General features: G+C 47.6%; 6 protein-coding genes across 6 annotated transcripts, besides 1 other annotated feature; 5 read left to right on the top strand and 1 right to left on the bottom strand.

Annotated features, from left to right (window-relative positions):
• Window positions 1-1,436: 1,436 nt before the first annotated feature.
• ACLA_037560 (uncharacterized protein) lies at window positions 1,437-2,907 on the top strand (the record flags this gene model as incomplete). The annotated part of the gene is made up of 3 exons (XM_001270974.1): window positions 1,437-1,827; window positions 2,560-2,817; window positions 2,873-2,907. The coding sequence occupies 3 exons, from the start codon at window positions 1,437-1,439 to the stop codon at window positions 2,905-2,907; spliced, it is 684 nt and encodes a 227-aa protein (XP_001270975.1).
• A 20-nt stretch (window positions 2,908-2,927) lies between these two features.
• Window positions 2,928-4,177, top strand: ACLA_037550 (F-box domain protein; the record flags this gene model as incomplete). The annotated part of the gene is made up of 2 exons (XM_001270973.1): window positions 2,928-3,917; window positions 3,977-4,177. The coding sequence occupies 2 exons, from the start codon at window positions 2,928-2,930 to the stop codon at window positions 4,175-4,177; spliced, it is 1,191 nt and encodes a 396-aa protein (XP_001270974.1).
• Window positions 4,081-4,143: a microsatellite.
• A 711-nt stretch (window positions 4,178-4,888) lies between the features above and the next one.
• ACLA_037540 (uncharacterized protein) lies at window positions 4,889-5,343 on the top strand (the record flags this gene model as incomplete). Its single annotated transcript, XM_001270972.1, has 3 exons — window positions 4,889-4,966; window positions 5,025-5,126; window positions 5,308-5,343. The coding sequence occupies 3 exons, from the start codon at window positions 4,889-4,891 to the stop codon at window positions 5,341-5,343; spliced, it is 216 nt and encodes a 71-aa protein (XP_001270973.1).
• A 345-nt stretch (window positions 5,344-5,688) lies between these two features.
• ACLA_037530 (peptidyl-tRNA hydrolase domain protein) lies at window positions 5,689-6,540 on the top strand (the record flags this gene model as incomplete). The annotated part of the gene is made up of 3 exons (XM_001270971.1): window positions 5,689-5,945; window positions 6,124-6,384; window positions 6,450-6,540. 3 exons carry the CDS (start codon window positions 5,689-5,691, stop codon window positions 6,538-6,540), a joined length of 609 nt encoding a protein of 202 aa, XP_001270972.1.
• An 84-nt stretch (window positions 6,541-6,624) lies between these two features.
• Window positions 6,625-7,883, bottom strand: ACLA_037520 (snoRNA-binding rRNA-processing protein UTP6; the record flags this gene model as incomplete). The annotated part of the gene is made up of 2 exons (XM_001270970.1): window positions 6,625-7,725; window positions 7,794-7,883. 2 exons carry the CDS (start codon window positions 7,881-7,883, stop codon window positions 6,625-6,627), a joined length of 1,191 nt encoding a protein of 396 aa, XP_001270971.1.
• A 378-nt stretch (window positions 7,884-8,261) lies between these two features.
• Window positions 8,262-11,558, top strand: ACLA_037510 (putative integral plasma membrane protein; the record flags this gene model as incomplete). The annotated part of the gene is made up of 8 exons (XM_001270969.1): window positions 8,262-8,300; window positions 8,353-8,899; window positions 8,956-9,082; window positions 9,191-9,229; window positions 9,287-9,371; window positions 9,428-9,473; window positions 9,526-11,333; window positions 11,400-11,558. The coding sequence occupies 8 exons, from the start codon at window positions 8,262-8,264 to the stop codon at window positions 11,556-11,558; spliced, it is 2,850 nt and encodes a 949-aa protein (XP_001270970.1).
• Window positions 11,559-12,300: the final 742 nt, after the last annotated feature.

Raw genomic sequence — 12,300 nt, 5'->3', positions numbered from 1 at the left:
GAAGAGGTTCTGACCAGATTGGGGAGAGAGAAAAATTTTCTGATGGTTAGAAACAATGATATTTGGGGATGACAGAAGCAGAAGAGGAGATGTTATTAGCTATTATTACTGTCATTTATCCAGTACTATCTATAATGAGGATGACTGGGGGAATAGTAATACGTCGATAAAGAAGACATGGATCTCCAATTCTCCAAGTCACATGAAGGTACCTAGGTAGGTAGGTAGTTGGATGTCATGGGTACTCTTATTATTAATACCATTATTATCTACTAGGTAGGTAATCTACTCTGTACCTCCTACCTAGTACCTACTCAAGTTTGACTACAGATTACGGAATACAGATACCAAAAACAAATTTGCTTTATCAGAATCTGTCAAGTGAGTATTGAGTGAGTACTGAGTACTAGTTAATTACTACCCTATTATTATTATTATTATTTATTCTCGGTAGTCGGTACCTACAGAGTACAATGGTCAGTGGTACGAAGTGGTACACACAGCCAGAACGTGTGTGATGCCACAGACCCTTTTGTTAAGCTCTCACTGGACGGGTCGATACTTTTAGTGTTGGCCAAGATTTTTTGCTATGAACTGCTGGAAAGCTAGATTCTGGAAGCTATTCAATCATCGCCTGTCTCCAAAAGTCTGATGATCTGATCGCTCGGTGTCGTGCCATCCATAGTCCATCACACTAGACATTAGTTCACGGACTAGACTACCATCTAGTGACTAGCTTCCCTAGATCAGCCCTCCCATGGAGATGTTTCTAAGGGTCCAGAACCATCCGAGACGGAGGTTTCCCGCTGCAGGAGTCTTGGAGAACGCAAATTAGTATCTGTCACATTCAGAGTGCCTACCTAAGGAATAACCGCAAAAGGTGCTCCGTTCAGACTAGCTGATACCCCGACAGCCATTCTTTTATTTTCTGTGATTGACCATCGCCTCTTTTGAACATGATGAATACGTAGTATGAGAGCCAAGCAATGCACGGCGGCCGCGCCGTGAGTGAATGCAACTTCGTTCATCCTTAAACACTCGGTTGGAGTGTGTTTGGAATGTGTCAAGTAGATTCGGTATCTACTCCATACTCTGTAGTGCTTTCAAGATCCTCCTTGCCTGACATTTCTCTTACTGTAACCTTCTACTCCGTAAACGGGAATATACTCGGTATTGTCTGTGGCCTTCGAGAGAGCAAAACAATAGAATGAATGAAACATAGCAAAGATCAATCAAGGTACGCGTTTCGCAGCCGCAACGAATAATACTCTCAAGTTTTCATTTGTGTTATCATCTGATTGTTATAAATATCTCTGTATATTTGTATCCTCAAATCTCTCTCCAAGAACTTCAAGCTTCAGTCACATATCAACTTGCTAAATCTGGCCTTTGCATCTCGGAACTGACTACGCTGCGTTCTTACATTCTGACCCATTATGGCTTATTTACTAAACCCCTTCACTCTGGACTATATCGCTAACATTGCAATAGGCTCCGGAGCTCGTCAAGCGGATGTGGACCATGCCTGGAATAATATCCTCAGGGGATACTTCAGACCACTAGCCTACTCTGTCGAAAGGGAATCATACCTCGCCCCGGATCGGCAATTCTGCGCGAATGTTGCTGTCATCAATCGTAGGAACGGTTTGCATCACAAGGCCATTGTGGTCGAGGCCAAACGTCCCACAGACATAACCCCAACCGAGCATGACTGGGATGTCGTTCGCAGACAGCTTCAGCGCAATATGTTACTGGCGAGGATTTCGGACGGTAATATACAGACAATGTACGGAATTGCCGCCATCGGTCCTTTGGTTCGCATGTATGGTATGTCAATGATTCGCAACGATCGAGGGAGATTAGAACCAGCGTTCACTAATCCCCCGCGTTCCGAGCTGCATCTGGTGCATGATGCCTTACAGATTGAGCCCATTCTAAAAACAATGGAGAACCTAATCTGGAATACGTGGAACATTTATTAACGTGGTTGTTCTGTTTACACGACGGTAATTGAAGTTGACACTTGGGACATATATCCGCGGTAATCCTACGTACCAAGACTACGAGCTTGGGGCCGTCGTTTGTCACGTCTGTGTCACTTTCACCCCGGGTTCTGTTCCAGGAACCGGGGCACCCTCTCCTTGGCTTGCCTGGGGGGCGGGAGTCCTGGTTGAACCGGAACCTTAGGCCAAGTTGAAAGTTAAAATATATGTCCGAATCTGTTCTGATTGTGGAAGATGAGTATAGGCCAAATGGTGACGAGATATTTGACATTAGATACGAATGTGATAGAAAAGTTACGTATTAGACTCTGGCCTATATTAACATCTCACACGCCGGCGATATTAAGCAGCCAGATAGTCTACTCTCGTGCAGGCCACAGAACCCACCATGTCCCGATTTTACTTACTCCAACCCATGTTGAATTTCAGACGTTGCTTTCTTTGTGGAACTGGCATCGGACTTGGGTTGGAAAAGCCATGGCTTCACACATTTCGAGCTCGTAAGTGTTCGATCAAGAGCTTGTCAAGCCATTGAGGTAAAGCTCACTCTGCGCAGTCTACGTAGCTTCTGCGGGGATTGCACTCTCTGGTGCTGGGAAGTTTGAACATCGCCTCAAACTGCCTACGGACCCAAATGCCCGGTGGGACACCATGGGCAATGCCTTCTTTCTGCTGACCAAAGCGAAATGCTTTCCCTGGGACATGTTTCTATTCCATGAAGTATGCTGGCAACGACTTCAGAAACACTTCGGGCCAGGAGAGATCGAGCTCCATAGGCTCTATAAGGCACTGAGGAGATTACCAGATCCATCAGGTTTGTTTCGATGCCCTTGCACACACTCCTTTTCCACCTTCTTTTCTTATGATAGGAAGTTTCTTTGAGAATGTAGACTTCCAAGGCTGAGGTGAAGCATACTAGACCCCATGACCGGCTACGGACACGATATCTTTCCATTTGAGACTCCTTCTCTCCCTCAGCTTCTACAATCCCCAAGGGCCTTTCCAACCCATGAAGTCGCGAAGAAGTTGAGCAATATACGCAATCCAACTGATTGCTTTGAAGGTCTGCCCCTTGAGATTCGAGAAGCGATCGCGGCACTTCTGTCGACCCAAGACTTCTTGCAACTGCGTTACGCATCGCGAGCAATGGGGAGGCTCTTTTCCAGTTTCCACTTCTGGAAATCACGGTTCCAGCTGAACAGGGAACGAGGGTTCTTGAACTATCTCGTAGAAAAGTGCACCACAAGTCCATCAGATCAGCAACTCGATTGGCGGTTCATCTACCACAACACATGTAAGATGCGGTGCGGCCGGTCGTTTGAAGTGACCATCGCAGTGTGGGAAATCTTCCAATGGTTGAGAGACGCGGTCTTGATGCACGAGAATCAATTGGGCCCACCACTGCTGGATTTCGGGGGGAAATCCCTTCAAGGTTACCACAACACTTGCTGGCGTGGGTCGCGTATTGAAAGAATCGCAATAAATCCTTCTCTCGCAAAGATTGGCGTTTCGATCGTCACGGTGCGGATGGAACAGACCTATATAACCGGCCTAGAGTTCATCAACCGCGATGGAAAAGCCGTAATGGCTGGGTATAAGAACCCAGAAGCAGAGCTAATAACAGAGGAAGATGCAAACTCCAGAGCACCATACACATGGGCCGATCCCAAATGCTTGGAAAAGGGAGAACCCCTGTCTATGCAAACGTCGTTCAACTATCCAGGTGTTCACATTCTGCTAGATGCTGAATCATTTCAAGGGTTTGACTTTACGCGTTACTTTGACGGCATTTATAACATAACCGTACTCAGAGATACGGGCGATTCAATGCGTCTCGGGCTAGGTCGTGATCACTTCCACCAAGAATACGTCTTTCGAATGGATACTGTAAAGGAAGTGGTTGCTACATGTGACGTGCGTTCATCATCCCACCGCCTCTTTTCTTAAGAACACCATAGCTAATTTGATGACAGGAGTACAAGCTGCTCCATATAGGAATCAGAGGTCATGGGAGTCGCCAAGTGTCGCAACAGGATCGTGAGTACTGGACTGCCCTTTACAAAGAAGCTGTGCAAAAGGAAGAGGAAGAGGAAGAGGAAGAGGAAGAGGAAGAGGAGCAGGAGGAGGAAGATGGAGAGGATAATGACCACGATTCAGATCCGGATTGGCGATAATCAAATTGACTGCTGCAACTTAGCCCATCAGGTGTTGTTCAGCCTTATGTTGCCTGTGATAGTCATCATGTGCTTCAAAGTGAATGTCTTTCTGAATGGATGATTCCCATTAGTTGTTATGTATTGCTATTGATCTTATTTCTTGCTGCTTGTTCTCATTCTTGCTATTATATATTCTATTACATCGTGGTGTCTTTGTTGGCTGGAACTCTCAATTGGAATTACACAGATTACTTAAACTTCATATCTGAATAGCAGTTCTTATCCCTATTATATTGTCTTATTGTCATAGTTCTAAATAGACAATAGATCATAATCCATTGATCTTGCCTATTCATTCTGAAGTCCCTGAGAATACCATTGAACAGACAGAGCACACCGCATTACATTGTTTTTGGCCTGTCTAAACCTCAAGATATAAATATGATTTCATGACAGTTTTGGGCTACCTATCCTCTTCTTTTTCTTTAGAGACCCTATATTTTACAGAGGTGAGATTGGGTCACATCAAGTATCTGGATAGAATTGGATGAGCTTGCAAAATACATATCACCACCAACCACTTTCATGGCCCCACCAACAGTATGCATTGCTCACCCTGCATAAATGACATAGAAGATGCTAAATTGAGTCTAGATCATCAAAAAGGCTGTCTTCCTGCCTGGGAGCTGCTGGGCCGGGGCTGGTCCCCGCGCCTCTCCTGGCAGAATCATGAAGCGCAAAAGCAAGAAAGCCAAGGAGAAGAAAGAGGCCCAGAAAGGGCCCAAGGAGATGTCCGAAGAAGATATCGTAAGTCTGAACAAGTCTAAATATAAGGGATGTCAGTCTAATGATGTTGCATGTTTAGTCCAAAGAGATGGAACGTCTGCGCCAAGCCCTCCAGAAAGAGGAAGAAGAAGTCGTGCGGAAGCGCGCAAAAATCGAGGAGTTGGAGGGTCTCTCTTGGCGGGTGGGAAGAAGGAAGAGGAGGGCGACAAGGGGGCGGAAGAAAAGAACGAGTATGAATTGCAGAAGTTGGATGATATGTCTTTGACCTAAGAGCTCTATTAATATTGGAGACAATCGAAGAGATTGGCTTAGCCTGACCTTCTCACTTTTCAATATTTCACTAATGCTAACTAACCTAACAGTTGGCAAGAGAAACCAACAATGTAAAGAAGAGATAGAATAATTTTAGCCAAGGGATCTAACGTCATAAAGACATCTCGATTGACATAAGAAGCCCAATTAGGAATCCATCAGTAGTCCTCCTACCTTACAAAATACTACTACTACATGGTATTGGAAAAAAATAGAAATAGCCTTCAAAACCTCTACGTCCTTGTCATTGCGGAATACTCCCCATTCTGCTTACAACACTGTCGTCCCTTATCCACGCCTCTACGCCTTCCAATCTTCTCATCCCTACTGTTCTCAAACCAAAGACTACTCATTGACGCTTCAAAAAAGACAGTACTAGTAGCATTGCTTGAGAGAGACCTCCATCGAGAAATCTCTACCTATCACGAGACATGTCAATCTTTTGGTCTCGTTCCCGAATCTTTGATTTTCTCAGAAACGCCCCCGCCGGTCCCACCAGAGCACGACCTTTTGCTTCCAGACGAGCAGCCACCGTCAGCCAGGACCATACCGCTGAAAATGTGACAGAGGAAGAGCTGACCGCAGCTCGGGCATGGCTTGCCGGCTTCAGCTCGAAGACAATTCCTCGTGATATCTGCGAAATCTCTTTTAGCCGGTCCGGTGGTCCTGGGGGCCAGAATGTCAACAAGTCCGTACTCCGTACTCTACGCTCCCTCTTTAGTAGATTTTGTTCATTTTCATCCGCGGTTGAGGCCACGTCAGAAGATTTTGCTTGTTTGGTACCTGCCGGCACACTTGACGGGCTTTATCAACCCACCTGTCCGACTAGTCCAGTTGACTAACATCTCATTGTGTTTCCCTAATAGGGTAAACTCAAAAGCCACCTTGAAAGTACCTCTCCAATCTCTGCTGCCTCTGGTGCCGCGCATCCTGCATCCTCGCCTCCGCCTGTCCCGCTACTACGCCGAGAGGACGCACACTCTAGTGATCCAGTCCGAGGAGTCACGGAAACAGGCTGCCAACGTGGAGTCTTGCTATGAGAAACTCCACAATCTGCTGAAGACGACTGCTGACGATGTGATCCCTGGAGAAACGTCTGAAGAGCAAAGGGACCGAGTGCAGAAACTGTAAGATGGATTTCCCGTGCATTATCTACAAGATTGGCTTGAACGATACTGACATGTTGCATTAGGAGAAAGGCCGAAAATGAGGCCAGAGTCAAGGCAAAGAAACTGCACAGCAGCAAAAAGAGCAGCAGACGGGGTAATAAATACGACGAGTAATTGAGAAGCTGACTTTTGAAGACATTGCAAAAAACTGTATACCGCCAATGAACGCCTGAAATGGTTGATTTGAAATGCAAGAGTCTACTCCTGCTGGAGTACGCGTTCGGCATTGAAGATAGTAGCTGCAATGACCTTTTCCAAGGCAGGATCCAAGCCCTCTGCATTCTGGAGTGGTTGCAGCCAGCTGACGACATCCGTTGCAATCTTGGGATTTTGTCGGTGCTCCTTCAGACGAGTAAGAGATGAACCCAATGCTCGTGGGAACTCGGGTGATGTAGGCTGGATTCCGGCGATGGGGAGTCGAATGTTGCAGATCTGTGTATGGTGGCTGGCGGGCTTGTGCTGCAACAGTACCTCGACCACATGACCCAGAATCTTGCACAGGCACGGTATATCCTCAAATTCGGAGACCATATCGTAGAAATCGCGGCCGAATACATCGTCGTAAGCGAAATTCTTCATCGCCGTATCGAAGATAGCAATAGGCACGGCGCCGCTTAATGCAGGAGTCGAGTTTAGATTCTGCAGTGCAACCTCATCCACTCCATTTTCGTCTCCAGCACTAGGATTGATATCCTCTCCAGTGATCTTGGGCAGAACGATCATATCGGCGTTAGCATCATCAAGGCCACCTTCATCTGCTGGCTTGGGTGCCTCAATCGGCTGGTCCAATCCTAATATCCGTTGTCGAGCAACAAGTTTGGCAACATAAATCAATTCGAGTTTCGCATAATGCAGCCACAGTTTCTTGGAGCTCTTGCAGAATCTCAGCCCCCGTTGCATATACGTCCGTGACATTGTCATATCCGCGTGTTCGTCTAAGTTGTACTGTGCCGCGTAGATCCACAGATCCACATTGGTAGGGTGAAGCCGTAATGCATCCGTGAAGATCGTCGTGAGTTTCTTATAAGCTTTCTGTAGTCGAGCATATTCGATATACTGGATCCATAAGCCAATATCACCGCGAAACTTGCGCGTTGCTCGTTCGAGAATGAAAAAGATCCGTCGTTGACCCGCATGGCCTCCGGACCGAACACCTAGTCGCTGCACTCTTTTGCGCCGCAGAGCGTCGAGGTTCATCTCGTATTCCGCATATCGCACAAAGTCAACAGGCTGCGCGCCGCGAGCATTGAGCTTATGCTCAAAGTCTGATCGTCTTTTAACAATGGACATAATTTCATCCTGGACGAAAAAAATATCTGGTGAGTTTTGACCATGTGCCATACAGTGGCTGGTTGTTGGGGATATACCTTGCTAAATATCTTTTTCTTCTCATATTCCTTGAGCTCCGGAACGGACTTCTCGAGGTAGAAGCGCGCTTTATCTGTAGCAGCCGACATGGTGATTCTCGTTGATTATTGCTGCAGGACAATGTCAGAAAAAGTTTCCCCAAGAGTCTCAGGTCCAAAAAAGTTGTCGGCATCCCGCGCGCACTCCACTCCGCCTTGAACATGGCATTTGCGACCGCCTTCCTCTTACGGTCTGGCTCTATTTGTTGCATGTGTCCGCGAGTTGCCGAGATACAACTTGGCCATTACTACGCGACCTCAGGGGTTTCCTCTGACTGCTGACAGTTCTTGTATTCCTATTGATTCTCAATCTCTTTCTTTAACCATTTACTTTCTTGTCGCTCTTTTAGGTCCCAATTCCCCCCCCCTTGACACAGGGATTGTTTGCTCGAAAGTGCGGAGTGTGGCCCCTGCGTTGTCTGCGCTACTATGGCTCCCAAATTCAAAGATGGAGATGCCGTTGTGGCGGTAAGCTTATATCAATCGAACGATTTCTGGTCAATCGCTAAATCAAGTGCAGGTGAATGGTAAATGGGTATCATGGACACACACAATCGTCGCTTATACGGCATTCTTGAGCGCTCTTGTAGTGGGAATGTCCCTGCATTTCCACAAGATCGTGCAGAACGAACACTACGGCTATCCCCAGGAATGGTTCCCTTCGGTATCCGCCACGATCGGTGATAGATATCCCGAACGGTCGTTCTTTCAAGTCTTTATCGCTATCACTTCGGGTCCTCGATTCGCTCTCGTGTTCCTTTGGTACATTCTCACTGCGCGGCCGAATTCGACCCTCCCTAAGGTCGTCGCTGGTGTTGGACTGTTCCGAACTTTCACGTGTGGTGGATGGACATATGTCACCTCGACCGATGACCATGATTGGCATGATATCTTCATGATCTCGTATCTCGTTGCAACACTGCCCTGGACCCTTGGCTGTCTCGCCCTCAGCCCCAACAATCGCCGCGCTGTGAAGTACCGAAAGATTATGGCGAGTCTGTTCTTTGGCACTCTAGTGCCTTTGATCTACTATTTCATTCAGCACAAGGTGCATAAGGTTCCTGGTGGTGAGTAATCATATATTTTCATGTGTATGAGGATTGGCTCTAACTATCTCCCTAAGCCTATACCAAGTACGCATTCTTCGAATGGTCACTCATTCTATTCGATGTTGGTTTCGATGCGGTCACGGCATTGGATTTCGAAGCTTTCGAGATTGTGGTGAGGGATATCAAAGGGGTCAGCAGAGGGTATGTACCATGGCTTCCGAAGTAAACCAAGCAAAACAGCAGAAAATGTATAGTTGCCAAATGAATTGGTACTTTTTGCAAGACATGTCCTGAGGTTCGGATCATTAGGCAGTTGAAGACTACCGCGGACGCCGTCCTCGAGAAAGAGTGTGTATTTCCTAATTCACCGACGCAACCTGGCCTCGAATGTTGACTCGTAGTTAGGAAGGGCAAGCCTGTTGGAAATACCTTTGGCGAGGGATTTTTCTGGTCCGAAGTTCTAGACGCTGCCGCGGACGTTTACAACGGAGTATGGATCTTCGAAGAATCTTCTCTGTATATCCGAGTATCACTGACATATCATAGTTTGTTTTCTGGTCGATGGCGACTGCGCTTGGACTTCTTGTCTGGTGTAAGTCATCTTGCGATCTCTGTGAAAGTGTACCATTAATCAAGAGAAACAGACTTTCCTCTTTGGCACATGGGTATCTCGGGATATGAAGTCGCTATCGTTGCCTACATTTCACCTCTCCTTCTTGCGATTCCCACCTTGAGATCGGCGGCTACTCGATTCCCACGTCTCTTCCATCTTCTGTCGCTCTCCGGTCTGCTGGCTTACAAGGTCCGGGATCCAACCAACAGACTCTTCGTGACAACCTTCAGTGTGGCATGCAATTGTATCACATGGTCCGCCATTTTCAATGCAGAGAAAGCCCAGAGCTCTCGACTGGAATCGCGAATCCTCGCCTGGGGCATTGGTTTGATCATGTCTAGTGTCGCCAAGTTTGCTTGCAGCACCAACAATCCTGTCTGGCCTACCATGCATGCAGAAAATGGTGGATGGAATAAAATGGGTTTATTCCTTGGTGTACTAGCTGTTCTCCGGTCTCACAGGAAGCCCGCTCCCAGCGGAGGAGATTACTTCCCGTCGACTGGTAAGAAGGGCTCTTCGTTGCTGGCCGCCTTCGGTATTGGTGGTCTCATGTTTTCCTTGCACTCCCTTTTGTCTGATTCCAGTACCATGATCTCCTGGGTCTGGGAAGGTTACCCGGTGAGGGGGCCAATTGCAGTGCCTCATGGTGTGCTTACGATCTTCGCAATGGGTGCCGGCCTCCTATATGGCTTTTACTGCCCGCGCATTGCGGGGAGCTGGACCGCTTACGGCATTGGCTCTCTTGGTGCCGCCCTGCTTACATGCTATAGCCACTGGACTGGCTTCTATGGCGCTCTTATCCTTGCTTTCTATCTCATGGCAGTCTCTTCGGTTCTGATCACTTCGGCTACCCGTCATTCCCCTGCAATGACGTTTGGTGTTGGTGGCCTTGTTTACGTCTTTCTGATCCTCTTCCATGTCTGGGTGGTTGCATACGCGTTCGTGCCCGGAGGACCCCTAGTCCGAGAACACACAGACTGGCTCATGGCTACCACCATGATCTCCATTGGAGCCGGGGTCTTCTCAGCCGCAACCTCAAACTCCGCTGCCCCGAAAGCCAGAACAATCAACCCCAGCGGTAGGAGGCAGCGTTCATACTATGTGTACGTCCTTGCCGTGTTGCAGCTTCTCTCCGTTGTCTTCGCGTACCTCCGCTTCCCCACCAATGACTATACCCCATATCACAAGGAGGACAAAGTCGCCACTCTCGGCATTTGGACGGTTCACTTCGGTCTCGATAATGATATGTGGTCTTCTGAGCGTCGCATGCGTGATGTCATTAAGGAGCTCGAGATCGATGTAATTGGCTTGCTGGAGTCCGATAATCAGCGCATTATCATGGGCAACCGCGATATCACCCAAGTATTGGCTGAAGAGCTTGGAATGTACGCGGATTTCGGACCAGGTCCCAATAAGCACACATGGGGCGCTGCGCTGCTTTCTAAGTTCCCCATCGTCAACTCGACTCACCACCTGCTGCCCTCGCCCGTTGGTGAACTCGCACCCGCCATTCACGCCACCCTGGATATGTACGGTGAGATGATCGATGTCGTGGTCTTCCATTCCGGTCAGGAGGAAGATCCGGAGGATCGTCGTCTGCAGTCTCAGTACCTGGCAAAACTCATGGGCGAATCTCCTCGACCAACGATCTTGCTGAGCTATTTGGTTACTAAGCCACTCGAAGGCAATTACAACACCTATGTCAGCGAGTTGAGCGGCATGAAGGACATCGATCCCACGGATTGGGACCGCTGGTGCGAATACATTCTTTTCAAGAAGTTGAAACGCACAGGTTATGCCAGAATCAGCCGGGATAGCATCACTGACACCGAGATTCAGGTAAGCCTCGCAAGTGAAAATTTATGATTTGGCTTGTTTTTGACATATACTAATCTGCATGACTAGGTTGGCAAGTTTGTTATCGGAGAGCCGGAGCCCGAGAATGAGATGCGTATCCCTGAAGAGATGATTGCCGAGGGCCGTCGGTTCCCCTCGATGTTCCGTGGCCAGGGAGTTCGTGGTCATCGTTATCATGTCTTTGACGAGCCAAGATATTGGCAATAAATGCGGCTCAGCACCGTCAGTGAGACGCGTTGGACGTTCGATATCCATAGGCATCTTGTGCCTCGAACCCTGGATCGTGAACCTATCGACCAATTGACTGCGAAATTTCAAGCTTTATTCGCTATGATAATGTAATTCGACTTTAAACTGCACATACTAATCATTCCGTATCTTTTGCTAATTGCTCTATAGCCTATTTATTAGCACTTGCTCTATGAACTGCACCTTATTCCAGCGTAGCACCCCTATATTGTAAGCAGATGTCGTGTAAGACTCGATTTACTTCAGCATTGTGAGTAACACCGAGGAGAAAAAAGAATCATTCTCAAACTTCTCCGAGAAAATAACACTGCCAAGCCACATGGATAGTCCCTCATTCCCCTGCCTTACACACAAGGGCGATGAGCATGTTCGGAGCCCCTTCCAAAGACCAGTCAGTGGCAATAGAAACCTACGTATCCATGACTCATAGCCTGTACCATGCTCCTTGTTCGAGTTCTTCCCCTCGTCTTCTGCGTGATCAAAATCGCTGATACTGCATCACCGGATGTTAGATATCAACAAGCAGCAAACAACACACGACACAAGCACCTTTCGTCAACCGCATCCCCTTAATCCAGGAACCTGGCATTCCAATGCTCCAAAAACCGATAAAAATCCACTTTGCACTACGTTATCTTTTGTTCATCAAGAGCCAGGATCATTACGGTGGCAGGGATCTCTCCGAGGAATGCTTCTATAC

The sequence above is a fragment of the Aspergillus clavatus genome, genomic scaffold (genome assembly GCF_000002715.2).
Source record: "Aspergillus clavatus NRRL 1 1099423829802 genomic scaffold, whole genome shotgun sequence".
Lineage (NCBI taxonomy): Eukaryota > Fungi > Ascomycota > Eurotiomycetes > Eurotiales > Aspergillaceae > Aspergillus > Aspergillus clavatus.
This window is presented reverse-complemented; position numbering and strand designations above follow the sequence as displayed.